At 44.1% G+C, this 24,817-nt stretch overlaps 1 protein-coding gene across 5 annotated transcripts in view; it reads left to right on the top strand.

Moving 5' to 3' along the window:
* Positions 1 to 24,817, top strand: part of Rnaseh2b (ribonuclease H2 subunit B) — a 56,933-nt gene that overhangs the window by 1,876 nt on the left and 30,240 nt on the right. For 4 of the 5 annotated variants that reach the window (XM_052191244.1, XM_052191240.1, XM_052191245.1 and 1 more), the window contains exons 2-4: positions 17,716 to 17,787; positions 19,765 to 19,872; positions 22,016 to 22,092. In XM_052191244.1, the coding sequence (XP_052047204.1) occupies positions 17,716 to 17,787; positions 19,765 to 19,872; positions 22,016 to 22,092 (257 nt within the window). Of the gene's footprint in view, positions 1 to 5,172; positions 5,563 to 17,715; positions 17,788 to 19,764; positions 19,873 to 22,015; positions 22,093 to 24,817 lie in introns of those variants that run through there. The other variant, XM_052191241.1, reaches the window with a different exon arrangement.

The following is a 24,817-nucleotide window of genomic DNA, read 5'->3' as shown; positions in this document are numbered from 1 at the left end:
ACGGTGTCCTCTCACCGTTCTCTCATCAGGCTGATAGGGCTGTGTGGTCCGTGGCAGTGGTTGAGGGCTCTGAAGCTGTTAAAACTTGGACTTCCCGACTTCTGTTCTTCCAGATGGCCTTTAGTGCCACCTGCAGGCTCTAAGGGGGCAAACACGTTTGATAGCGGCTATGGGGGTCTGCCCTCAAATGTGAGGACACCAGTCTCCTGGGAGTGAGACTTCATCTGTGAAGGTTCTGAACCAGTAGGTCCTGGCCTAAGACCCAAGAATGTGCTCATCCAGTTAAGTCCCAAGCACTGTTGCTGCTGGGCCGGCTGGTCTAATACCTCCCGGAACTGCTGTTGTGAGGACCAGCTAGCCTAGGGAGCTGGGGTTTTGGGTACCCACGCCTGAGGTTTTACTGTTTGAGAGTTCACTTTCTGAAAGTGAGCAGAGGGTTGTATACATTCAGGGCACAGGCATCTAACCTTGTAATGCTGCTCCCTCAATATTTAATTTACATCCAAGTTGCCTCTGGTATGTCATGAAGGGTTACATCTTAAAGTCCATTACAGGTCACTTCTCAGTTTTGTTTTGCTAAGTTGACACTCCTAGACAAATAAATGCGGGAACGTGGAGAGTGGACTGTGCTGGATTCCTTTCTATAGACAGGGTGGGGCATTGCAGCAAGGTGAATACCTCTTTGCATCTGGAATGAGCGTGATGCTTCTCTGACATAGCTTGGGGATGCTACACTGCTCTGAGTTACTCTAAGACCAGTTACTTTTGGAACGTGTTATAAGGTTTCATTTCTGTTTGCTGAAGGTAGGTCTTATTTTTAAAATACTTGTTTTCTTTTTCTTTTTTCTTTTTTTTCCAAGACAGGGTTTCTCTGTGTAGCCCTGGCTGTCCTGGAACTCACTCTGTAGACCAGGCTGGCCTCCAACTCAGAAATCCGCCTGCCTCTGCCTCCCAAGTGCTGGGATTAAAGGCGTGCGCCACCACCGCCCTGCTAATTCTTGTTTTCTTCTGTAAAGCTTTTGTACACTTTTCTGTTCTACTGAGCTGGGCCAGATGTGAGAGTTAGACAGGGGCACGTCAGCTGACTAGAGTAAGCAGGAGACTGCCGATGGCTCTTCAGGAGGACAGTTAACAGGATTCACCTCCCAGGAAATGGCTACAGATTGAAAACCCTAGAGTTCTATGAGGGGGGGAAAGGAAGATGAAAATCATGTAGGATGTAGGACTCTTGTATATATAGGTCCATGTCGCTGGCCTAAACACACCCTTAATCAGTGCCACTCACCCACCTCCACCCCATCCTGCCACCCCGAGTGAAGAAGTCCCCAGATCAGCTGGGCTTTAGAGCCGATGCTCAGGTCTGCTGAGTTTCCTTTGGGTACTGCAAGGCTCCCAAGGAAGCTTCCTTGTTTGTCATTTCCAGAGGTGGCACAGGTGTAATGGCCAGTTGGTTTGGAGGATAAAGGACAGGTGGCCTTTGGGGGTCCCAGGCCTGCTTCCCTGGCCATTCGTGTGCAGTAACTTTTTATCTGGGGCGTCATGATGGCCACAAATGCCATCTAAAAACAAAAGAAAACAAAACAAAACAAAAAGCAAGAATTACCCCGGCCGTCGTGGTACACGCCTTTAATCCCAGCACTTGGAAGGCAGAGGCCGGCAGATTTCTGAGTTCGAGGTCAGCCTGGTCTACAGAGTGAGTTCCAGGACAGCCAGGGCTACACAGAGAAACCCTGTCTCAAATCACACCCCCCACCCCCGAAATCTAGAATTAAAACTATTCTAAGAATTCCAGTTTTAGAACTATGTTCTCATTAAAAAAAGATTTCTTTTAAAAATTAATCAGATACAGAGGGGAGAGCTAATTTTCCTGTTTAATGATGGAGGAACTTTACGTTAGCATTATTTTTGACTAATTGCTTTGTAAAACCAAAGAAACATATCTTTGTTGGGGGTTGGCGGCAAGAAAGAAAGAAAAGTGTGAAATACAGGGCTAGGAGGGGCTCCTCTAGGCTTTGTCAGGGACTCTAGGAAGCAAAGGACCTAAGGCTTGGCACTCGAACTCAGGATTGAAGTGGGTGTGCATGTTTGTGTGTGTGCGCGTGTTTACCTTTAGAAGCAAGCCTGGAGGTTGGAAGCCGCCCTTCCCTTGGTAGGTAGTAGGGAACCTAGCCTACCCAGTGTGACCTTGAGGCGGCCTCTGAATGAGGGAGCTCAGCTCCTCAGAAGATTGCTCAGCATTTCCTGCAGGCAGCTTCTGGGTTGTCCGGCATGGCGCACACTTAACATTTTCCACACGAATCTGGCTTTGTCTTTATACAGCAGGTCTTGGTGGGGCCCCGCTGACCTTTCTCAGATGGTTGCTGGATTTGCTCCTGACTGTGGAGCACGTTCAGAAGTGATGGAATCAGTCAGTTGGCAGTTGGTAATCTGTTGGTGTAATCTTGTCCTCTAGTAATCAATCGTTCCCAGAGGCGTGGAACGATAACTAACAACTTACAGATCCCTCAGATTTATCCCCAGGGCAGAATAAAAAATCTTAAAGGAAAGTAAGCCATGGTCTTATGATTTGAACAGCATCCTAGTGACAGCAAAGGTTTGTCACACCGTAGAGCTTTACCAAGGATGTTAGGCTTAGTCAGTGTTGCCTGAAGCCTGACTATAATGAAAGACACCTGGAAGATTGTGTGGCTTGTGTGCGTTATCAATTCTGTGTCCTTGGACAAATTGCTGCCCTCTTGCAGCGGCTGTCTTCTGCATTTCTACAGTGGGAGAGCAGAGCCAGGGTGGTTAACGCCCCTGCTCCGTTCTGCCCACCTTTAGCAGGGCCAAAGAACACCCGTTCTGTTTCTTCCTGCACTGATTTCTTTCTTGTGTCAGAGTCTACTCTGCCTTCAAGGTTCAACTTTATTTCCCACAAGGCCAAGTTTTGTGCTGCAGCCCAACTTTACTCTCTGAATGCTGGTGGCTTTTTATCTCTCTGCAATCCTGTCTCCACTCTCTCTGCTTGAGAAACTCTTGAAACCCATCTTCAAGGTAACCTCTACACAGAAGCCTTCTTCTCACTGGGCCTTTCCCATCAGTGGTACCTTTTCTACCAGCTATGTGTGTGATTACCCGTTTTGTATAATCACTAGGTGTTGCACAGTCCAGGAGCTGTAGGGAGTGCAGGTATGTTCTCTCTCAGTAGCCATTAGCTTGTCAGCAGTGACCTTGGTCTCAGCTTCTGAGGAGGTCTCTGAAGGTCAGAAGCATGCTGCTTTAAGTTTTTAGCATGTCCTTTGTGACTCCATTGTGCTGCAGTTGAAGGGGATGTGAAGGCATGCGAAGAAGTCAGAGCTGCATGGTGCCCAGGCCCTCCCGTGACGTGGCTGGGCTGGTGCCTGCGTCTGTCCTGTAGAGCAAACTCTCACGAAGGCCTAGTTTTGCTAAGACTCTGTGGGGTTGCCAACTTAATTGTTTTATTTTATTTATTTTATTTTATTGTGGGGAGTCAGTAGACAGGGTGTCACACTGGAGCCCAGGCTGGCCTGGGACTTGTGGCAGTTCTTGTGTCCCCCTTTCTCTGGTGTTCTACTATGCCTGGCTACATCACTGATTTTAAACTTGACTTTGTTGTTTTAGCTCCTTAGTCTCAGTTTTTAATCCTTAGCTTTCAGTTATAAATTTACTATTTTAAAAGAATAACTTAAAAAATAAGAATAACAGTATATAGCTAGTACAGATATTTTAGCATTACAAAGGAAAATAAGACAAAAAAACATTTTTTTATGATTCTGTCACCTAGAAAGTATTTGGAGAGCTCTTGCCCGTGCCTTTGTTGTTGTTGTTGTAGTATATAGATCACAAAATGAAAAAGTTGTTTTCTTCTTTGTTGTCTGTCTTTACTTCTTCCTTACACTTTCTCCGTATTCACAGTAACACTGCAACTCGGAGCCACTGGGGTTGTGTGAGAACAGAGAAAGCCCTGTCACTTCCCCAGGAGCTGGAAGCTGGCTCAGCCTTCTCATTGGGGTGGTACCTTGAGACAACAAAGCTTAGACTTTTACAGGTTATACTTTGGTGATGAGGAGGCATGGCCGTGCTATAACAAACAAGGGGTGTTTCATCCAGAAGTCAGTATGTATTTGGGGTGGATTATCCCTAAAGTGGATAGATTGAAAAACATATCTCTGCAAGAAAGGTGAAAGTTCACAGAACTGTGATAGATGTGATAAGCAGACATCTCAGACATGGTATTTGAGAGCCACGAAAACATGTTGACTGAGGTCAGTCCCTACACACTAACTTCCCTCTGTGCTGTTGGCATGAATAGGATGCTAGTCGGAATGGTCCAAGCCCACCTTGTAGGAAACTGTTCTGTTTTCCACTGTGGCTGCAACGTTTGACATGAACTTCTCTAGGGCCTCCTGGCAGCTTCATATTTTCCTAGGTGGGGTTGGCCGTGTGATGTGGCAGGACAGCTGAATGGAGCAGAGCACGGGAGGAGGACCAGCACTTGGCTGTTGTAGCAACAGGTAGCCTTGGTTTTCTGCCTCTCTGAGCATTAATAACTTCTTAAACCAATTCCACTCTTTTCTGCTTCCTCAACTGGAGCAACAGGGAACCACCATCTTGTCAAGGGTCCCTGTGACCAACCTCCCACCATCCATAGCAGCAGCTAGGAGGCAGGCACTGTGGTTCAAGATGGGAGAGGTGGATTTAACTGTGAATGGGCTCTCCTGGAAGGAAGGGTGCTTGTAGAGATAGCTCCAGAAGCAGCCACTGTCACCTCTGGCACAGAAGCCTTGACACCCCAACTCCCTGTGTAGCCTGTCCTGCTTTGAAGTGTCTGTTAGGGCTAGACTTTTTGTGAGTAAGTCAGAGTTGTTCTTCAGAATGAGAAGGACAGCGTTGGTTCCAGAAGCTCTCAAGACACCAAACTCAAATTTAATGAGTTTGCATAGCCTACATAATACACCTATACACTTTAAATTTCTCAAGGATTACATCGTTTTTAGAACCTTTTGATCTCCTAGCTAACTAACCCTTGCATAGCACTGTATTTTATCTTCACAGTGACCTTAGGCAGCAGTTTAAATAAGGCCTTGTTATCACTGCTTTACATATTGGGAATCCGAGACTCAAAAGTCAAATCAGCTGGTCAACAAATAGTAGGACTTCAGGGGCATAGACTGTCACCACCTCCTCTCCAGGGCTTTTCATTCTTCTGCCTACACGGTGGCATTGCAGCTTCACAAGAGAGGTGGGAGGTTGGGGGAGGATCCCCTCTGCTCTGTCTGATGGCCAGCTCTGCTTGATATCAGGTACCTTAGTTAGATCTGCTCCATCTCCTCTTCCAGAGTTGTCCTGTATCCCAGATATCGCAAGCTCCAACAGTGTATGTTGCTGGTCTTGGTGGCTTTGAGCCAACTGTGGACCTGAATTCTTTACCAGCTTCTTCCTCCCCAGCTGGCCAATCCTAGAAACATTGCTGCTGATGGGGACAGCCCTGAAACATCGCAGCCTCTGTTTGCTGTAGTCTTGGTGGAGGCTAATTTTCCTTTTGCTTCTGAAACTTCACAGGTAAGTTATATTCAGAGAACCCCTTCAGTAGGAAGCATTTTCCTGGGGTGTACCTTTTTGTTTCTCCATTATCATCAATGAAACTTGACTCTGTGTTTAGATGTTCCTTATATCGCATAACAGACTGCCGCCATCTTTCTAGGTATCATTGGATCAAGACTCATTTCTTTCTGGATTCTCCTTCCTCTCCTCTGTTCTTCCTGGTATTAATCTACTGGCTGGCTTGGCATGACAAGTCACGAGAGGGACAGGCAACTTGATACTTACGGAAGAAACAAGCTGCATTTTGTGGGTTTTAAACTTTTTTGATTATGGAGAGGACTTAAGTCACAGCTTGGAACATTGCCCTGCCGTATTATTTTCCTGCACTGTATTTTGGCCCACCTTTGGCTAGCACTGTAACTCTTGGCCCAGAAGTAGGGCTGTGTAGGATGTCTGTTCTTCCTAATCGTGGTGGGAGGTATTTCACAAAGGGAGAGCTTCTATAAAAGTGATGTTTGACTTTAAGTATGAAAACTTGCTCTTGCTATTTCCTTTTTTTTTTTTTAAAGATTTATTCATTTTATGTGAGTACACTGTTACTGTCTTCACATACACCAGAAGAGGGCATTGGATTCCCTTACAGATGATTGTGAGCCACCGTGTGATTGCTGGGAATTGAACTCAGGACCTCTGGAAGAGTAGTCATTGCTCTTAACTACTGAAACATTTCTCCAGACCCCACTTTTGCTATTTCTTATTGAGCTTTTTCTAAAGCTGAAGAATGCACGCTAGATTTACTGAGAATGTTTGTGTGCAAGAAAATCTACCATATTTTCAGTTTTACATGGTCTAGCAAGACACGCTGGTTCTGATTTAGCTTTTTCTAGAAAGGTTATTAGTCCACTTAGCTCTCTGGAAGTTGTGACTTTTTTTTTTAGATTCATTTATTTATTTCGTGCATGTGAGTACACTGTCGCTGTCTTCATACACACCAGAAGAGGGCATCTGATCCCATTACAGATGGTTGTGAGCCACCATATGATTGCTGGGATTTGAACTCAGGACTTCTGGAAGAGCAGTCAGTGCTCTTAACCACTGAGTCATCTCTTCAGCCCAGAAGTTGTGACTTTTAATTTCCTACACACACACAACTCTTCTATGTGTGTTATAATATATATATATATATATATATATATATATATATATATATATATATACACACACATGTTATATATATGTGTGTGTGTGTGTGTATAGTATATATATAAAATTTCTCCCTGTGTATTTCTGACTTTATTACAAGTTGATGGAAACAGACTAACTCTAAACTGAATTAATTATTTTGTGCTCTGAGCCAGGTGTGGTGATGCACGCCTGTAATCCCAGCACTTGGGAGGCAGAGGCAGAGGCAGGCGGATTTCTGAGTTCGAGGCCAGCCTAGTCTACAGAGTGAGTTCCAGGACAGCCAGGGCTAAACAGAGAAACCCTGTCTTGAAAAACCAGGAAAAAAAATTTTTGTGCTCTGGGCTTTTTCACATGTATGTTGGCTTAGCAAACGCCTCTAAATGAATTGTCACGCCCATTTTATTGTTAAACAACTGAGACAAGGCAGATTCACTATCTTGCCCAAGGTCACACTACTTGATGAGAGGGTCTGAGATTGACCTTTATGAGTCCAGGTCCCATGTTCTCTACTGACATCCTTGGAGAAATAGTTGGGACTCTGAGCAGAGTTCCTGTACTTACCATTTCCCACTGCACTAAAAGTGGGCCCTTTAGTGTAAATGTGGGCTTTTTTTTTTTCTTAACCAATTTATATGTTTCTCATCTGTTCTGGATACAAGTAAAAGAGAAATTTAAGAGAAAAACAAGTAGCCTCCAAGTCTGACAAGAAAAGACCCAGCTGAGGTCTGACCCAGGGTTTTCTAGATTTAAACAAAAACTCTCTTAAGTGTAGTAGAGCCTTTAATCTGCAGGCAGGAGCCAGTTTCTCTGGAGTACACAGTGAGGCTAAGGGACATGCATGTGGGACAGCAGCAGTGCAGTTCTTTTCCATGACTGGCCTTCGAGGTGTGGCGTCTTCGTGTGGTTTCCATTGCTATGAAGAGACACCTTGACCACGGCAACTCTTTCTTTCTTTCTTTCTTTCTTTCTTTCTTTCTTTCTTTCTTTCTTTCTTTCTTTCTTTCTTTCTTTCTTTCTTTTGCTTATTACTGTCTTTTTTCCTTATTTAAAATTTATTTATCTTTTATTGAATATCATCTTCATTTACATTGCCAATGGTAAAACCTTTCCAGATATCCCCCCCTCCCCTAAGACCCCCAAACCGTCCCCTTCCTCCTTCCCCTACCTCCATGTACATGCCTCTCTCTTTTTTTTTATTTATTTTCTATATTCTTTGTTTACATTCTAAAAGCTTTCACCTTTCCCAGTTCCCCCCTCCCCGCATGTCCCCTAAGTCCTCTTCTCTCCATCCATTCTCCTATCTTTCCCCCTCCCTTTTCTCTGTCCTGGTACTCCCCTACAATGCTGGATCAAGCCTTTCCAGGATTAGGGCCCTCTTCTTCCTTCTTCCTGGGAATCATTTGATATGCTAATTGTATCTTCAGTATTCAGAGTTTAAGGGCTAATTAATATCCACTTATCAATGATTGCATTCCATGTGTATTCTTTTGTGGTTGTGTTACCTCGCTTAGGATGATATTTTCCAGTTACATCTATTTGCCTAAAAAATTCATGAATTCATTGTTTTTAATTGCTGAATAGTACTCCATTGTGTATATATACCACATTTTCTGTATCCATTCCTCCATTGAGGGATATCTGGGTTCTTTCCAGCTTCTGGCTATTATAAATAAGGCTGCTATGAACATAGTGGAGCATGTGTCCTTATTGCATGCTGGGGAATCCTCTGGGTATATGCCCAGGAGAGGTATAGCAGGGTCCTCCCAGAAGTGTCATGCCCAGTTTTCTGAGGAACCGCCAGACTGATTTCCAGAGTGGTTGTACCATCTTACAATCCCACCAGCAGTGAAGGAGTGTTCCTCCTTCTCCACATCCTCGCCAACACCTGCTGTCTCCTGAGTTTTTAACCTTAGCCATTCTGACTGGTGTGAGGTGAAATCTCAGGGTTGTTTTGATTTGCATTTCCCTAATAGCTAATGATGTTGAGCATTTTTTAAGGTGCTTCTCGGCCATTCAGATTTCTTCAGGTGAAAATTCTTTGTTTAGGTCTGTACCCCATTTTTTAATAGGGTTATTTGGTTCCCTGGGGTCCAACTTCTTGAGTTCTTTGTATATATTTGATATTAGCCCTCTATAGGATATAGGGTTGGTGAAGATCTTTTCCCAATTTGTTGGTTGCCGTTTGTCCTTTTGACTGTGTCCTTTGCCTGTAATTTTATGAGATCCCATTTGTCAATTCTTGATCTTAGAGCATAAGCTATTGGTGTTCTGTTCAGGAACTTTTCCCCTGTGCCTATGTCCTCAAGGGTTTTCCCCAGTTTCTTTTCTATTAGTTTCAGTGTGTCTGGTTTTATGTGGAGGTCCTTGATCCACTTGGAGTTAAGCTTAGTATAAGGAGATAAGAATGGATTAATTCACATTCTCCTGCATGCTGACCTCCAATTGAACCAGCACCATTTATTGAAAAGGCTATCTTTTTTCCACTGGATGTTTTCAGCTCCTTTGTCAAAGATCAAGTGACCATAGGTGTGTGGGTTCATTTCTGGGTCTTCAATTCTTTTCCATTGGTCCACTTGCCTGTCCCTGTGCCAATGCCATGCAGTTTTTAACACTATTGCTCTGTAGTATTGCTTGAGGTCTGGGATACTAATTCCCCCAGAAGTTCTTTTACTGTTGAGAATAGTTTTAGCTGTCCTGGGTTTTTTGTTATTCCAGATAAATTTGAGAATTGCTTTTTCTAACTCTGTGAAGAACTGAGTTGGGATTTTGATGGGGATTGCAGTGAATCTGTAGATTGCTTTTGGCAAGATGGCCATTTTAACTATATTAATCCTTCCAATCCACGAGCATGGCAGATTTTTCCATTTTCTGAGGTCTTCTTCGATTTCCTTCTTCAGAGACCTGAAGTTCTTGTCATATAGATCTTTCACTTGTTTGGTTAGAGTCACACCAAGGTACTTTATATTGTTTGTGGCTATTGTGAAGGGTGTCATTTCCCTAACTTCTTTCTCAGCCTGCTTATCCTTTGAGTATAGGAAAGCAACTGATTTGCTTGAGTTGATTTTATAACCTGCCACTTTGCTGAAGTTGTTTAGAGTTGTTGGCAACTCTTTTATTTATTCATTCATTCATTTATTTATTTATTTATTTTGCTTATTACTGTCTTTATTTCAGTCTGTGGTCCTCTACTTCATTCTAGAATGCAGTTACTAAATTCCATGATCCATTTTCTTTCAGCCATCGTTATGCATGCTTCTTTTTCTTTTTCTTTTTTATTAGATATTTGCTTTATTTACATTTCAGATATTATTCCCTTTTCTCGTTACCCCTCCAAAAACCCCCTAACCCATCCCCCCTCCCCCTGCTTTACAATCCCCACCACCACCATTTTCCTGACCTGGCACTCCCCTACACTGGGTCATCAAGCATTTACAGAACCAAGGGCCTCTCCTCTCATTGATGTCTGAAAAGGCCATCCTCTGCTACATATATGACTGGAGCCATGGGTCCCTCCATGTGTACTCTTTGGTTGATGGTTTAGTCCCTGGGAGCTCTGAAGGGACTGGCTGGTACATATTATTGTTCCTCCTATGGAGCTGCAAATCTCTTCAGCTCCTTGGGTCCTTTCTCTAGCTCCCCCACTGGGGACCCTGTGCTCAGTCCATTGGTTGACTGTGAGCCAGACCATGGCAACTCTTATAAAGGGCAACATTTAATTGGGGCTGGCTTATAGTTTCGGAGTTTTGCTCCATTGTCAACATGGTCGCATATAGGCATGCAGGCAGACATGGTGCTGAGGAAGGAGCTGAGAGTTCTACTTCTTGATCTATGGGCAGCAGAGGGAGACTGCATGCCTCACTAGGTATAGCTTGAGCATAGGAGACCTCAAAGCCCACCTACGTAGTGACATACTTCCTTTAACAAAGCCACACCCACTCCAACAAGGCCTAATAATGTCACTCCCTATGGGCTAAGCATTCAGAATGGGAGGCTATGGGCCATTCTACTCAGACCACCACATGCAGTGACAGCCAGCCTCTTGGAAGACTTGAAGGAGTGCAGGTGGGACATCCAAAGCCTGTTCAGGCTCGCTCAGCTGAGTCTCATTAGAAAGCTGGAAACTGTTCCCATCTCCCAGTCTGCAGCAAACCCCAGCAGTCCTGTAATAAAGGAACAGACCAGATGTGGTTGGTTTGAAGCTAAAAAGAAAAGGAAAGGAAAAACAACCCTACTCCAAGAGCATAGCCTTTACTTGACCTGTCTTGTGGCTTCCTGACAAAGCTCACCTTCAGGACACTGTTAATACCTGACCTGACCTGGTGCTCAGAGCTTGCTCTCTGGGAAAAGTCCTATTCCCTAGGTTGTTTGTCAAAAACATCATAGCTTCTGCAAGGACTATGCAAGTCTAGCAAACAGTAACCTGGACAAAACCTTAGAGGGAACATGTAGATAACTAGGTGTCCACATGGGGCTCTGGGAACTAGGATTTACTTATAAGGAATGAAAAGGCTATACACATATTTAAGACTGTGCAAGTCCAGGGAAAGCCTGAGAGGGCCCCAGTTTCTCATCTCTGAAGGACTGATGCCCTGGGAAAACAATGTGAAGGCTTGCAAAGGCCTGATACATACAGAGCCCCTTAGCAGGGACTTACTGGGACTCAGTGTTAGCCACTGAGGTGGTTGAACAGAGCGCTCTTAACTGGCGTTAGTCCAGGAAAGTCACTGAAGTGACTTCAAACCAGCAACAGTTCCTACGAGTTGGGGGAGGACAAGCTGATTTCCAGAATTGCCACATTTATTATATTTTCTCTAACATAATGTTGAGTTATTTTAAAAACATAAGATGTGCATTCCCAGGAAATGTGTCCTCAGGGCGAGCCAACCCGGTGAGGAGCCTGCCCTAGAGGAGGCCGAGTTTATTCTACCAAGGCTTTAATCAGAACTTAGGAATTTATTCTGAGAACTAAAGCAAGGTGAGGATATAATTGTGAGATCTCACAGAGTAGAAATAGAATTATAACACATAGATGTGTGTTTGTAAGGGACCAGACAAGAGGATCTCCTAGCTTACCCCCAGCCCCAAACAAGACCTAACCAGCACTGTAAGTCAGTCCTACCTAACAGGTCATAAAACAAACATTTCAAATGATCAAAAATACATTCTGCAAGAACAATGAAGTGAAGGTGGAAGACTGTTACCGAAGGAAATTCGGGTGGTTCACAGATACACAGAAATTAAACAGCACAGCTCTTAACCAGTGAAGCCACAGAAAAAAATAAGAGGGAGTATTTTGAGGCAAGAAAATAAAACATGGACTTACAAAATGCCCGTGACAGTGCTTACCCATTAAGACACAGAGCCGCACATTATGAAATTAATAAAGTAGAAAGACCTCGGGGCCAGGAACCTCACCTTCCACCACAGGAAAGTTCACTAGCCTCACAGCAAAGCAGAAGGGAGAAGGAAATATGGGCACAGAAGAGACAGACACGCAGAGTCGGACACCAGAAACATCAGCAGCGCAGAGGTTAGCTCCTTTTGAAAGATGGAAAGCAGATAACAAATCGTTAGCCCAACTGACCAAGGGGGGCAAGGGAGAGTAAGTTACCAGTAAAAGGGGGGTCCTTGCTACTGACCTTACAGAAAGGGGAAGGGAGTATAGAAATGATGTGGGTATTGTGGATGAGACTGACAGACTGCCGGATAGAGTAATTACAGTCAGATCTCAAGGGAGAAATCTGAATAGACCTCAGTAAAGAGTTTAAACTAGTAGCCTGTTTTCCACAGAAAAAGCCCAGTTCCTGGTAGCTTCACTGGAGAATCCTATGAGACACTGAAAAATAAGAGTGATCCTGCAAAAACTTTTCAAAAGATAGGAAGGAAAGGCATACTTCCCAGCCCAGTCCGTGGGAAGTATTACCCCGAAAAGCAAGCCGCAGACAGCATTGTAGCTGCATATTTCATATGTGTGTGTGTGGTGCAGTGAGTGTATTTTGGACAAACTAGGCGCTGGATACTGGCTGGTTAGGGTGCTAAAGGGAGCCAAGGAGGCTGGATCCTGGTGACATTTGTATATGTGATTAAAATTTATTTTGCCTATGCTTAAAGTGGCTAATAGAAAAATTTAAGTTGTGTATGGAACTCGAATTTATGGAATGCTCTTCAGGTTGCAGCAGGTGAGTCCTTCACTGGCCAACAGGGACTAGAAGATAGACAGGTGGGGGACCAGAGGGATTGATGGACAGGACTAGAGACTTAAACAAGGGATAAGAGGTGTGTTGAGGGAAAGCTTTGTTTGTGTGGTAGCCCCAGCCTGACCCAGCCCAGGGAAGAGCAGCATAGAGTGGGTGGAGCTAGAACAGCTGAGCAGGGCGTGGCTCGGGGCTGGAGGACTGGTGTTCATCCTGCTGTGCTGTGCCTGCATGCAATCTGTCAGAGAAGGCATTTGTGGAAAGCCATCTAGGTGCTAGATACTGGCTGGTTAGGGTGCTAAAGGGAGCCAAGAAGGCTGGATCCTGGTGACATTTGTCATTGTGAATTAGTTGTTATGGTTTTTGGTCAGGCAAAAAACATTGCCGATTTTTTTTTTCAAATTTAGAGGAAATATATTTATTTTTGAAGCCTCTGCCTATAAAAAAGAACTTCATTTTATATCAGCATCTAAGTTCTTTAGGGAGCACAGCAATTAACATCTCCATGGACTGCTTGGCTCCTCTCCTTTGATCATCTGTGATTGCGGTGGAGAAGCTTTTGTGTGACGTAATGCCACCTGTTGTCTTGGCCTTTGTTATCTGTGCTTTTGGGATTAGATCCCAGAAGGTCTTTGATCAGGCCAAAACACAGGTACTTTCTTCTGGTAATTTTATATTTGAACATTTTAGCCCATTTGGAGTTGATTTCATGTTGATTTAGTCCAGCGGTGAGTAGTCGTGTGAGGAAATATCATTTTCCCCACAAACTAGACATCTTCATGCTGCCCATCTTTGTTTCCAGAGAACGGTTGCCTTGTGGGTGTGGCACACTGACTATCTGTTTGTGTTCTGTAGCTGCAGATGCCCTGAAGATCTTCTCACTGCTTTGTGTCAAAGATAAAAACACTGTTGCTTTCAGGGAGTTTCTAGAAATGGTTTTGTTTTTTAGTTGACTTGGTGTTTTAATGTTTAATTAATTGGGGCTCTGGAGGAATGGGGAAGCCAGAAGAGAAACACTCAGTACAGTTTTCTCATGATAAAAATAAGTAGTCAAAATAATTCAAGTCCCAGATGAAGGGTCTGCCATGAGGCATGAGGAAATTGTATATACGGAAGGCTGTCAGCTTTCCTGTGCCTCAGACACAGGGAGGTGGGTAGTGCTCACCAGGCAAGAAACATGGGAGTGGGAGGCAACTTTGATATTTTAGAAAGTTCTTACAGGACCAAACTCCCTAATTTATGTTTCAGTCTAGACATGTCATTGCAGAAAGAATCTCGCCCAGTTCTGACAGTTGAACCTGCACCCCTCTCTTTATGGAGCTGGGGGACAGATTAGTGCCTGCCAGAGTGAGGTGTCCAGAGGTTCCTGTCTGTGTGTGCTTAGCGTGTTCTGTGGCTTGTGTTTGGTGAGGAAGCTTTTAAGAGCGTCACAGCTTCTTAGTTAAGTGACCCTTCAGTCATTGTAGAGTGACTCTTAAAGTTCCCTGGTACAGTCTGCTAACATCCTTAGCATCTGCTTCTCTTTACTTCCATTCTTCTTCGGTCTTTATGTCTGCGTGGGGTTCCTGTGGGCAACATGCAGTTTCTCTTGCTTTTTAATTCAGTCTGAGTTCCTGCTTATCGCTGGGACGTTGAGACCGTTACCATGTGGATGTGATTACTGATGTAGCTGGACCTGGAGCTGCTGTCCTGCTGTTTCTCGTTTAGCATGCGTGTTCTTTGTGTCTATTTGCTCTCTTTCTTTTTAGTTAAATGAGTATTTTTTACAATTCAGTTTTATCTCCTTTATTGTCTTTTTTGTGACAGTTTGAGAGTTTTGTAAATTAAGTGACTGCCATCGGGTTTCTTGTACACATTTAATCGGTTGTATCTACCTCATCACTTCACAGATGGCACAAGAAACGCACAAGATATTATTCTTATATCTCTTCTGGACATAAGCTGATGTCATACATTTTCTATGTACATATGATGTAAACACTACTCTGAATTACTTTAACTTAAGCAGTCAACAATCCTTAAAGAGATTGAAATAAGAACAACCCCCCCTTTATTAGTCACACATTCTCCTTTTTAGATTCCTGCATCTGGTTTCATGATCCTTCTGCTAGAAGAATCTCCCTTGGCATTCCATGTGTGTGTGTGTGTGTGTGTGTGTGTATGTGTGTGTTTTCCTGATTATTCCTTTCAGTTCTTGTGTGTCTGAAGTTTTATTTTCCACCCTCCTTTTCCAGAGGTAGTTTCTTTATAGTCATGGTGGTTACTTTATGGATGTTTTTGGATTGTCTTCTGGCTTGTGTTGTTTTCACGTGCTTAGCTCTCCTTCTTGGCCTTACCTCTCTGTGCATACTATGATGCTCACACACACACACACACACACACACACACACACACACACATACACATCACCTCCTTGGGTTGCTTTTAAGATTTTTCTTTTTATTATTGGTTTTGAACTATTGGTTATGTTTTATTTTCCTTGTGTGCTTTGGGGTCACCGAATTTCCTGGATGAGTGAGTTTATAGTTTTCCTCAAATAGGAAACATTTCTTATGCATTTTTTCAGATAGATGTGTTTGTCGTCTTATTTCTCCTCTTTTGAAAGCTTCCATCACACACATAGTAGGAGGTTTGAATCTGACTCATAGATCAATTTATGCATTTGGAGCATTTCTTATCGCTGAATCTTCAAGTTTATTTATCTTCTGCTATTAGTTCTTTCTGTTGGGTTTGCCTTCTCTAGCATTTCCATTTAGATTATTTAAAACTCTTCTGTCCCTTCAACATTTTATCCATAAGGTATATTTCTATGCCATTTTCCTTTGGTTCCATATACAAATCTCTTTTGTAATAATTGACCTTTTCCCCACCTCTCATCATGGGCCATACTTGTCCACATCTTTGAATATCTAGTCACATTTGATTAAGTGCCAGACATGCATTTACTCTTTGTAGTGATGAATATTTTTGTATTCTTAAATAATTTGGACTTCAAAAATAAGTTAGTTGGCAAACTAAGTTGGATCTTTTAGCTGTTGCTTTTAAATTAGTGTGACAAGATCTTAGCAGCTGTGAGTCATACAGAATCATTGCTTCCTTCCAAGGAAGCACCTGTTGACTGTTCTACCATTAATGCCTTGGGATCATGAAGAATAGGGGAAATGAGCCAGAGTTGGGATCTCTGTTTTTCATGGAGAGGGTCTCCTGTGCTTGTGGAAGTGAAGTGCAGTATCCCGGGGATTACCCAGAGAGGCCCTGCTGCACACACTGGGATCGGACTTGGACTCCATCACCCTCTGCCTTTGGAGCTCTGCTCTATCACATCAGCTCTAAGTCAGCCAGGCTTTGTCTCGCTCCTCTGCCCCAGGGCCTGGAAACCCTCCCAAGGGAGTTAGCCAGGGCAGCGAGCCCATTACTCTTAGCTCAAGAAAAAGCTGTGTTCTGTTTATGGCAAAGCCAATGTTTGAACCTGCTTACAGTATCTGCGTGTGTATGGAATAGACAGATCAAAGAGAATGAGTTCAGTTCCACACCAAGACCTCTCTGGGTGCTCTTAAGTAATGGCCTGTGCGCCTTCCCCACCTTCCTGGGGTGCTCTGGTGTAGATGAGGTGTGCCCCTTGGTCACCTTCCTGGGGTGCTGTTGTGTAGCTAGGTTTTGTTCTTTGGCTGCCTAGAGTCTCTGGTTTCTTTGCTGACTTTTGACTGTAGTGCTCAGTCTATTGAAGGTGTCATCCATCTTGGTTTTCATGTTTTAATCTATGTAATTAAAACTTTGACAGTCACATACTGTAGAGGAAACAGTGCAGGAACTTGCTTTCTACAGAATAAAGTTATTCTGTTATAATTAAAGTCCTGAGGTCTGACACTATGACAGATGCAGATTAGTGGATGGAAGTAGAATGTCTACAGACAGACCACAGTGTAGTTAAGTGGTTACTGTGAAGATTTCCCCTCAGTTAGTTTTGAAACAGATGACCAGCCCATTGAAAATTAGTTAGGTTTAGTAACAGTATCTTAACCCAGGGTATATTCTGAATTGCCTAAATATAAATTTAACGTATCCACAGAAAATATAAGAAATGTACATATTTTTGAGGAAGAAGACTTTCTAAAGGATAACACAAATGATACAAACATAATGAAAAATTGGGTCATATGAAGATTATATTTAATATGGCAAAAGATAGTTATAAAAACAGAGCTTAGATACAGTTGCTGTCTTTATTGTATAAAGGCTGTTCATAAGATAGTTTTTTTGTTTTTTAAAAATGACAACCCCACTGAGAACATGATAAGGGTTGTGATTAGGTGGTGTCAGAAATGAAAACTAGAGAGGTTTAGTAACTAGTGTTTTTAAAATGGCCTTCATAATAACATTTAGGGTTTATTTTGTATTTCTGTCCAATTATGGTGAGTGCTTTTGACTCCTTAGCGGAAGATTTTTTTGTTTTTGTTTTGTTTTGTTGTTGTTGTTTTAAATACTGCTATTAGCATCTTCTAAAAAGAGATTAAGATGTGAGAGAAGAGCACTGGCCAAGATGACAAAGCTGAGGATATCCGACTCTAGAGCCTGCCCCTCATCCCTTCCCCTGAAGGCAAATTAAACCTACTTCAAATTTCACTGTAGCTTCCATTGAAAATAGTTGTTTACTGAGGATCACAGGGCTCATAAGTGATAAAGCAAAAATTTTAGAAAGAAAAATTGAGTAAGTGGAACAGTGGAAAGCAGGGTAAAGCGAGGCACAGCAGAGAAGGTGCCTTTAAATGTCCCACTCACCGTTTCCTTTCAGAATATTTAAAAGATGCCTCGAAGAAGATGAAGAGCGGCCTCCTGTTTGTCAAACTGGTCAGCCCGCACTCAGGTGGGTCTCCTCCGTCCTCTCTCATCTGTCTGAGTGTTCCCAGCACTCAGGTGGTCTCCTCGGTCCTCTCTCGTCTGTCTGAGTGTTCCCAGCACTCAGGTGGTCTCCTCAGTCCTCGTCTGTCTGACTGTTCCCAGCACTGTGCTGACCCACCGTGGAGCACTCGCCTGCCCATTCGTCCTCTTGAATTAACTTAAGATAGCATCCTGCAGTGAAAACCCAAGCTGATTAATTTTCCAAGATAAATCAAGCTAAAGAATATCTTTTTCTCTGGTTTTCATCCACAGAATGTTGTTGTTAGAAATGCTGACAACTTAGAAAAGTAGTATGTTTGTGTTCTTCCTGGGAACTGATTGATTTTCTTTGGCTTTCTTGTGCCAGCATTTCTAGGACCGCTCACCAGCACTAGCCTGCATTTACCGTGTCCTTGTCATGGTGTGCAGTAAAGAACCAGAGTGCAGGTGCAGAAGGCCGCCTTGTCCTGGCACGGTTCGGCTGGCTCCCTTTAGCTCTTCCTTCACTCTGTCCAAAAAGGATATTCCCCACCCCCAGCCCATGGTGGCTTTTCTTTTATTAAAATCATTGTACACTGGAAAGCTTTATGCCTTGCTGGTAGGTACATTCCTTTTAATTTTATATTCAGCCCATTTTTTTCAGTTATGTTTTCTAATTTCAAGGCAAAAGTATTACGATGCATTCCCCTGTGGTGACACAGGATTTCCCATCTAAGGATCTGAGTAAGCCCCTGGAGCCTCTACATCCCGGCTCTCCTGGTGACAGTAACTGCACAGAGAATGAGGGAAAGCCCTGGGCAGTGTTTTGTTGGAAAGCTGTAAAGCAGAGAAAGTGAAACAGAACAGAACCAAGCGCTCTGCCCCCTCCTCTAGTGTCTTTCCTCAAAGTGAAAGTGGATATGCCTGTTGAGCCCCAGGACCGGAACAGCCAGAGCGGGGAAGGGGGATTTGGGAGAAGCTCCAGGCAGCCCTGTTCTAAAGCTCTTAGCAAGAGAAGGTGCTTCCTCTGCAACTCAGATTCTGTCTAGACACACACAGACATGGGCGTGCATGTCTTATTTTCATGGTTGTTAATGGGAAAACAAGGGCTAGGCTGAACACTGACTATGTGGTAGGCAGTGCTCTAGGAAATGTACAGCTGTTTTCATTTTTTTCAGTCCTCACAATACACCTCTGAGGCAGACTCAGTATTGCTCCATAACCAGATAAGGAACATAAGAAGCATAATAAGGTTATGTAATTTCTCCATGTCACACTCCACGTGTGATGCCAGAGACTCCAGAGATTGTTCTGTGGTTAGAAAGTGACGTCATGAACTGAGGGGTAAAACGTCTGTGCATCCCTTCTACCCGCCTCCCCCACCACACAGGCCCCGAGTCAGGGAGAAAACCTCAGACGCACAGGCTTCAGCCTCCTGGTCCCACACACCTGATTTGCTGAGGATTGAATCCCAGACCTGGCATGTGCTGGGCAAGTGCTCTACCGCTCACTGAGCCGACCCCTAGCTCTCCGCAGTTTTAAAAGAATAAAATGGAAAATCATATCCAGTTGACCAAGCTTGAAAAGTGCCCTTCCCTTTCTCAATAGAGCGGCCGGTGGCACCTCAGAGTTTGTTCCGAGTCTTTGCTCCTGTGTATAGAGAGCTCCTTGCTGGCATAGGGACAGACCCAGGCACTCGCTCACACATCTGTCTCAGCCGTTAGGGAATCTGTGCCTTTCACTTTGATGTTTTAAATTTAGTGAGGATTATGGAGCTGAGCTCAGTGTCTGCCTAATACCCATCCGCTTGCCTTGGCGTCTGCTAGCGTAGAGCAGGTGTGTTTAGGTGCCTGTTCGGAGCACTCCTCAGAACTGTTGGATAGATTTTTTGATGTGCATATCTCTGTGTGTTTATGTCTGTTTGTGTGTGTGGGGGGGGTGTGTGTGTGAAAAGTGATGAGTACTAAATCCACCTGTGTTACAGGGGAAGGAGCCATGTACTTAATTGATACGTGCCTACAGCAGCTGTTTGAAATAAAAGTTTTCAAGGAAAAGCACCATTCTTGGTTTATAAATCAATCAGTTCAATCAGGTAAGTGACAAATTATATTCCCACCATTAGCTAAACACATACATCTCATCTCATGTGGGTCTCTGGGTCCATACTCCTGCTTTGGAGTGTAGTGGGGAGCCTTCCTGAGTATCAGACAGGTTTTGGATCAGGTGAAGCTAACTCAGGTTGTAGCTTGTTAAAAGGTCAGTTCTGATGTATCTCCTCCTCTGTAGGAGCCAGATGACTTGTGTACCCTGGAGTGTGGGCTGAGCTGCTTGGAAACACTTCCTTTAGAGGAATTTGTAACATATTATTTCCTTCAGCAAACTGATACAACTTTTAAAACATACTAGAATATAACAACTTTTTTTTAAAGAGAAGATTTATTTATTATTATATCTAAGTACACTGTAGCTGTCTTAAGACACACCAGAAGAGGGTGTCAGATCTCTTTACAGATGGTTGTGAGCCACCATGTTGTTGCTGGGATTTGAACTCAGTACCTCTGGATGAGCAGTCAGTGCTCTTAACCACTGAGCCATCTCTCCAGCCCCTATAACAACTTTTAAACAAATGGTTTCTCCTGATTTCCTGTCACTGTTGTATAATAAACACACACCTTAAACTGTCTAATCATCAGAAGAGAAGTTCTGTGTTTCAGTTTGGAGGTTTTAGCCTCCAGTTCCTTGTGCTAGTTGGTTTTGTGTTATGAATTCATGGTGGCACCATGTGGCAAAACCACTCCATGGCCAAGAACCAGAGAGAGAGAGGGAAAACAAGGAAGATCCCACGGTCCCTCCCCCTCCCAGGGATCTAATGCTGCCCTCTTGGACCTCTGTGGGTACCTGTGTTTAAGTATACATGCGTGTACACACACACACACACACACACACACAATTAGAGAATAAACCTCATTTCTTTTTGGAAGTGAAATGTAGTTTCTCTGTAGCTCTGGAGGTGGGCAGTACACCGTCCCCTCCACTGTCGAAGCTGTGCCCGCCCAGGTAGTGTATGAGAGCGCCAGCTTCTGCTCTGGCACACTTAGCTGGCCTTGGCTGATAGCTGCAGAGCATCAGATGGAGACTGGAAAACATAGGGAATCAACGACAGTTCCTAGACCGTCCGACTCACAGACCACTCTGTCTCACTGACTTTTAAAGAACAGTTTGATTTCATTTTGTTAGTCCTGGCTACCAGGAGGTTGTTATTCAGATCAGAAACTGGGTCCATTTCCTGCAGATAATGGAAGTGTCTGTATAATGATCTCAGAGGGTCCAGTGGGTTGTTGGCCAGCCTGCTTTTCAGAGGAATCAAATGGCATCATAACATTAATTATTTGCTTACTACACACTTACACAATTTAGGTTAGGATTTCTTACAAGTGTAGATAGGTTGCTTTGTTAGATATTAAAGATAAGCACATGTCTTTCCTGAAACCAAAATTAAAAGGTTGGGGAGAGGCAAGAGAACTGCTTAGAGCTGCATTGATGACCACACCTTTCCTCAGGTGTGTGGAAAGGGGGACTCTGGGGCTAAGAGAGGAGGAGGCAGAGCCCTGCCTGGAGGGCAGAGTCTCACTTGGCCTGTGTAGCCCTGCTTGCTGATCACTCTGTCTTCTCGGGCACTTCAGGGCACGGCGTCATCTGGGGTGGAGGACTGCACACGGAGCCCGGCCCACAGTCCACAACCACGAGCCACAGTAGAAGCTCCAGGGCATGCTGGGCTTTCCCAGGGCTTTACCCTCGTGCACTGGAGGTAGTGGGTCTGTAGTTTTACACACTGGCTGACATGGCCTCCTGAGCTCTCTGGCTCACAGTTCTCCGTGCTCCCCACATGTGCCCCCCATACTTCTACTCTCTCCAATGAGGCCTATAGAAAATGATTCCAATGCTGAAATGAAAAGTCCTTTTAGCTCTGGTCACTTGGGGATTTGAAGCTGTTTAAAGTAAAAGCTCACGGTGAGTCTAGACTGCAGAAGGCCGTCCAACTGTAGGAAATGAGAGCATTTAAGCCAAGCTATTTCTTGAGTTTGCTGATGGATGTGCTGCCACAGGGGCAGATGCCACAGGCAAGTGCAAGAATTTCTGAATGTGGAGGTTCACATCCAGCTCACCCTGAGGGGTGAGATGACCAAGTGGTCCTTGTGAGGTATGCACCTCTCTTTGTTCCTTTTCTCCTGCAGGGGGCCTGCTCCACTTTGCCACACCCATGGACCCTTTATTTCTGCTCCTTCACTATCTCATAAAGGCTGGCAAAGAGGTGAGCTTCCCACAGGGGGCGTTTGAAGTTGGGGGTGGGGGTACGGCAAAAGACACTGCTTCTCTTTTTCAAGGTGTGCTGCAGTCATTGGAATAGGTGCCCCAGGTGTACTAGTGAGGGTCAGAGTACCCACCCTCCCTCCCTAGAGAAACAGCACCGTGATGGTGACCGAGGTTGATCAAGTTACTGTGGCTTCAGAGGCCTAGCTCGCCACTCTGTACCTCAATGGTAGCCACGCGTAGCAATGAAAACCTATCACTAAATGCTTAGTTGTAAATGTTAAGAATTCAGCTAGGAAGGGAAGATTTACGTTGTTAGGTGAGTGTCTGAGAAACAGGTAAACTGGGTTCTGTCTAGTTTACGCTGACTGATAGGGAACTTATGTTTGTATGGTTGAGACTTGAGGACCTAGAGCAAATGCTCTCCTTTCTCTCAGAACTCAGTCAAGGGGTTTCTGTGACGATGTCTTTGCCTTGAGGTGGTACTACAGCAGAATCTGGTTAAGTGCACTTCCCTCACACAGGGTGGTGAAGACTGCATTCAGGGTCTAGATTTAAGTAAAATTCATTGCTTTTACTACTTGAGCAAGGATATCGGGCTTTGTACTTGGTTGTTTTTAGTTTTTTGTTTGTGTGTATGTTTAAGAAGCTATCTTGTGTGTGTGTGTGTGTGTGTGTGTGTGTGTGTGTGCCTGGAACCCATGGATGTCAGAAGAGAGCATTGCTGCTCTGGGAACTGGAGCTACAGGCAACTGTTAGCTCCCAGATAGTTCTGGGAACTGAACCCAGGTCCCCTGCAAGATCAGCAAATGTTCTTGACCTCTGAGCCCTCTCTCTAGTCCCGCCCAACACCCTCCCCCGGGCAAGGATATCTTAAGTGAAACTGGCAATTTAAAAACTGTAAGACTACGGTGAAAGCTGGGGCGCTTTGGTGTCGCTGCCTTAGCTCCAGCTACGGAGCCCGATCTTGCTCAAAATCATTTCAGTTACCAGCATCATGTCAGCCTGATGGGAGTGCAGGTAGCTCTTAGAATTATGAATATAGATTTAGGTAGCTCTTAGAATTATGAATATAGATTTGAGCTTGGGGTCCTCTTAAAGGAGAACTGGGGGCACTCAAGTGTCCCTCAGTCAGCTTTAAAATTTGAGTTCACAACTTTAATGTGTATTGGTTGAACTGCTTAGATAGAACAGTCTTATTTCTTGGACTCTCATATTTACATATAGAGTAAATGCTTCTAGTTCATTGTATTTGGTCTTTAAACCAAATTCTTAAAACTTTATTTTATAGGTTAATTGACTTTAAGTTGTTATAAATACTGAAAATCAAAACTCACCAAAAGCTCTTATTCCTATTTTTTTTGTACACTTTCTTCTCACCTCAGTTCACCCCCTTTGCTCTTATCTGAGAGCTGCTGTGATGGCCAGTATACTGGGGGACACACATAGTAGGGAGGCTGTTAGGACTTATGCCTCTGAGCCTCTGAGAGGCTTCTGATTATTGCCAGGAAGCTGTGGGAGGATTCAGGGGTGAATTTGAAAACTTCAGCTTGTTCACAAGGGTGATGTTCTCTAGGGTAAACTAACAGGGACAAGTGCACCTCAGCTTACTACACCGTACTGCCTCCCCATCTCCTGGTAAGAGCAAGACCCAGTTTTAGTGCTCCTCAGTCTGGCCTTCTGGGAGCTGCTAATTCAAGGTGACGGGTGCAGAGTGAAGCAGAAATGACGCTCTCCAGAGCCCCTGTGCTTTTCTTCCTCAGTCCTGTATGTCTTAGGAGATATCCGGGTATCTAGTGTTTCTTCCCTACATTTAGATGGGGTCATGCCTAATTTAGTTATTAAAATTTTGTTCCCACTTTTGAATTTGATTTGTTCTTTTTAAGGACAGCCTTTCACACCAACTCTTATTAACTTTATATTTAAAACACATTTCTTGTTTTGCTCCTTTATGGACATGTGGCAAAGAAAATAAGAATGTAATAGCAATACTAAAACGTCTATCGAGACTATAGTGCCATACATGTCAGTATTATTTAAACCAGCTAAGTATAAAAATACTGGTTGATCATGGGAAGCAAAGCTTTCCAGTAGAAACCTAAAGTATGTGGCCCTGGGGACCCTGGGTTACATGGAAGAGCATTTCAGTCAGCCATTTCAGTCAGGCATTTCTGGCCTTTTAGCCAATGGAAAAATATCACAAGTTAGCACGTGGACTGTGAAAGAAATGAGAAGATTCACCTTGAAAACCAGAGAAAATCGATCAGTCACACTGTCTGTCTCTAGGAGTTTGATCTCAGAAACAGAGAGGCAGAGTGGGGCCTGGACAGTCAGTGAGTGCCTGTGCTCCTATTCCTGGATCCCGCAGACTGTCTTCATCAGAGAGAGAACGTGCGCCTGAGGGTGTGTGCAGGGCTCAGTCCTCACAGCCAGGCTGCGTCAGCTTGTCTGTCTGTCTGTCTGTCTGTCTGCCTGTCTCAGCTGCCTTCTCCTTTGTTTCTGTCTAATTTGGAAGCCTCAGCTGGTGGCTCTCAGAGGAATGGATTCACTTTAGTAATTACTCTTTGTGGAATAGAGGGCTTTTCCCCCATGAGCCCTGGAGTGAAGACAGGGAAGCAGATGTCTATTCTGGGCCTGGTCTGGGCTTGTTCCAGGCCTGTGTGACAGTTGGAACTTCTGCTTTGGGTCCTCAGCTGGCTATGTGGTCCTCAGTCCTATGTGGACTA

The sequence above is a fragment of the Apodemus sylvaticus genome, chromosome 8, assembly GCF_947179515.1.
Source record: "Apodemus sylvaticus chromosome 8, mApoSyl1.1, whole genome shotgun sequence".
NCBI classification, from domain to species: Eukaryota; Metazoa; Chordata; class Mammalia; order Rodentia; family Muridae; genus Apodemus; species Apodemus sylvaticus.
This window is presented reverse-complemented; position numbering and strand designations above follow the sequence as displayed.